The sequence below is a fragment of the Fragaria vesca genome, linkage group LG6 (genome assembly GCF_000184155.1).
Source record: "Fragaria vesca subsp. vesca linkage group LG6, FraVesHawaii_1.0, whole genome shotgun sequence".
Taxonomy (NCBI): Eukaryota; Viridiplantae; Streptophyta; class Magnoliopsida; order Rosales; family Rosaceae; genus Fragaria; species Fragaria vesca.
This window is the reverse complement of record NC_020496.1, coordinates 15,324,448-15,327,037: the sequence shown is the minus strand read 5'-3', so window position 1 is coordinate 15,327,037 and position 2,590 is coordinate 15,324,448. Positions and strand designations below refer to the sequence as shown.

The window sequence follows — 2,590 nt, the reverse complement described above, 5'->3', positions numbered from 1 at the left end:
AAATCTGCAGCATAGTGAATATAAGGGTAAGTCAACTATCGGNACCGTAGACTTTACCGGAATACTGTGATTTTTCAACCGTAGTCGTATTTCACCGTTCTGGTCATATCTTATTTCACGACTTTTTTGCGTTTGAAGGTTCTACGTATAGTTTTTTTTCTCTCAGATGAGTTGTTGTCTAGATCTGCAAATATAAGGCACTTTAGCCGACGAAATTATATTTTTTCGTCGGCTAAAGTTTAAAAATTTCGTCGGCTAAAGTTTAAAAAATTTCGTCGGCTAAAGTCCACTTTAGCCGACGAATTTTTTTGTCGGTTAAACTTTTAAAAAATTTCGTCGGCTAAAGTTCACAGACTATAGCCGACGAAAAAAATTATTCAGCCGATGAAATATTATTTTCGTCGGCTAAAGTTGACCATAGCCGACGAAAATTTTAAATTAGCCGACGAAAAAAAATTCGTCGGCTAAAGTGGACTTTAGCCGACGAAAAAAAAATTCGTCGGCCTGGTTTTTTTATTTTCGTCGGCTAAAGCCTTTCTTCTGATAGTGTTATAACTTCCTAGTGACGTGGCGTGGCAAGATGAAACTTAGGGTCACTGGTAATTTCCAGTGGCATCATAGCTGGAACATGAATGGAATAAAAACTTATGGCTCTGTATGAGCGTTTTATTCTATTATGTCACTAAAATTGTAAAGCAAATGGAGTAGTCAATGATACACACTTGCTAAATGCATATATTTTGTAGACATGCTTAATCTAATTTTAGACTGTTCTTACAATATGGGATGGCGTGCCCTCTCAAATTTTGAAAAAGCTTAATTAGCCTTAATGAACATTGGATATTAATAGAATGAAACATAAATTGACCCTTTTTCTTTGAGAAATCCTTAATTGATCTTAAATACTTAATCCAATTAATACAAATCATGTGAATGGTTTCTTACCTTACTAACGTGTACTTTAATGCTTTGAATTCCATTTACGATTTTTTTTTTCTTTACAAATAAGCTAAATGGAAGCAACACATTAATGTTTACCATGCATTGACACTATCTCTAGAAAAAGAAAATGCAACACATTTTTCTCCATATTTATCGTGCATGAAATTTTAAAGTTTATTTAAGATAGTTATCGTGCTAGAGAGTGACTAAAAATGAATTTGATTTATTAGTTAATAAATTTTGACCCTTCTAAATAGCATTTCTGGCTACGACACTGATTTAGGCATAATGTCAACCCGGTTGTATTTTGAGGTTCCGTTAATAGTTATAGTATGAGGGTGGCCATTCCAACCCTTGTATTAAAATAATAATAATAATAATAATAATAATAAAAAGATGAGTGTATTGGGGGTATGGACCTCTTGAGGGTATGTTGAGCGCTTAATTTAATTAGCGTCGTATGATTGATCTTCTCAATGTAATTTTTCTAGTTTAAATGATCTTTTTATTAATTCATTGAGAACTATATATTAATTACAAGGGAAAGAAAATAAGGATGAATCCAAATACATGAAATATGAGTTACCTCAAAGTACAACATTCTCATTAATCTTAGCAAGAATATTGTATAGCCAAGGCCTGAAGAGGATAATTTCTATTTAAACTAGGATTTTCAGTCATGTCTAAATCCTCCCCTCTTGCACCATCAGGCAAAATCCAATCAAAATTGTGAACCAAATTCGCTAAAGCAATCTCTTGAACAGCCATGGCAAACTGAATTCCTGGACAACTCCTTCTACCAGCCCCAAATGGAATAAACTGAAAACCATCGTTCCCTTTATAATCTATGACGTTGTTTAAAAATCTTTCTGGTATAAACTCTTCAGGTTCGTTGTATGACTTTGGATCCCTTCCAATCTGCCATGCATTAACAAGAACTAGTGTGCCGGACATAATGTTGTAACCATTTATCTTTGCATTTTTGGTAGCAATCCTGGGCATTAGTAATGGAACTGGAGGATGCAAGCGAAGAGTCTCTTTGATCACTGCCTTCAAATAGTTCATTTCGACCAAATCCTCCTCGGTTATCATGCCTTTTTTGTCTCCGACTATTCTCCTTACCTCATTTTTCAATTTCTCCATAATGCTTGGATGCTTGAGAAGCTCGGACATCGCCCATTCTAAAATTGTAAATGTAGTATTGGTGCCACCCACGAACATATCCTACCAGAATAAATATCACTAATTTTAATTAGTCAATATACAAAAATAATGAAATCTTAGATCTATTGTCAACGCCAACTTAACTTACTGTTTGTATTAAAAAAGAAAATAAAAACCTTATTGTTGCCTTGTAACGAATGAAATATCACATATACCGACATTATAATCATATATATATATATATATATAATTATTACCAAGTCCAAACATCTTTATTTATTCAAAATGTATGAATTTTCTTAATATATATAATTTTTTATTTTTCGATCATATTTTTTCATCTTGACCGTTTAGCTTTTAGGTATTCATCTAAATTTATGCAGTTATTTCTTACTTTTTTAGCGATCAAATTAAGCATACTGTCCGTAAATATTTGTCTCTTAGTTTATCAGCTTTGAATATATGCTAAAGAAATATATATATA

The 2,590-nt window shown here is 32.5% G+C and overlaps 1 protein-coding gene across 1 annotated transcript in view; it reads right to left on the bottom strand.

Annotated features, from left to right (window-relative positions):
- Positions 1-1,456: 1,456 nt before the first annotated feature.
- The window catches only part of LOC101313229 (cytochrome P450 71A24-like), a 2,807-nt gene continuing 1,673 nt past the window's right edge, over positions 1,457-2,590 (bottom strand). The window contains exon 2 of the mRNA XM_004303083.1: positions 1,457-2,166. Within this exon, the coding sequence (XP_004303131.1) occupies positions 1,555-2,166 (612 nt within the window). The 3' untranslated portion in view covers positions 1,457-1,554. The remainder of the gene's footprint in view (positions 2,167-2,590) is intronic.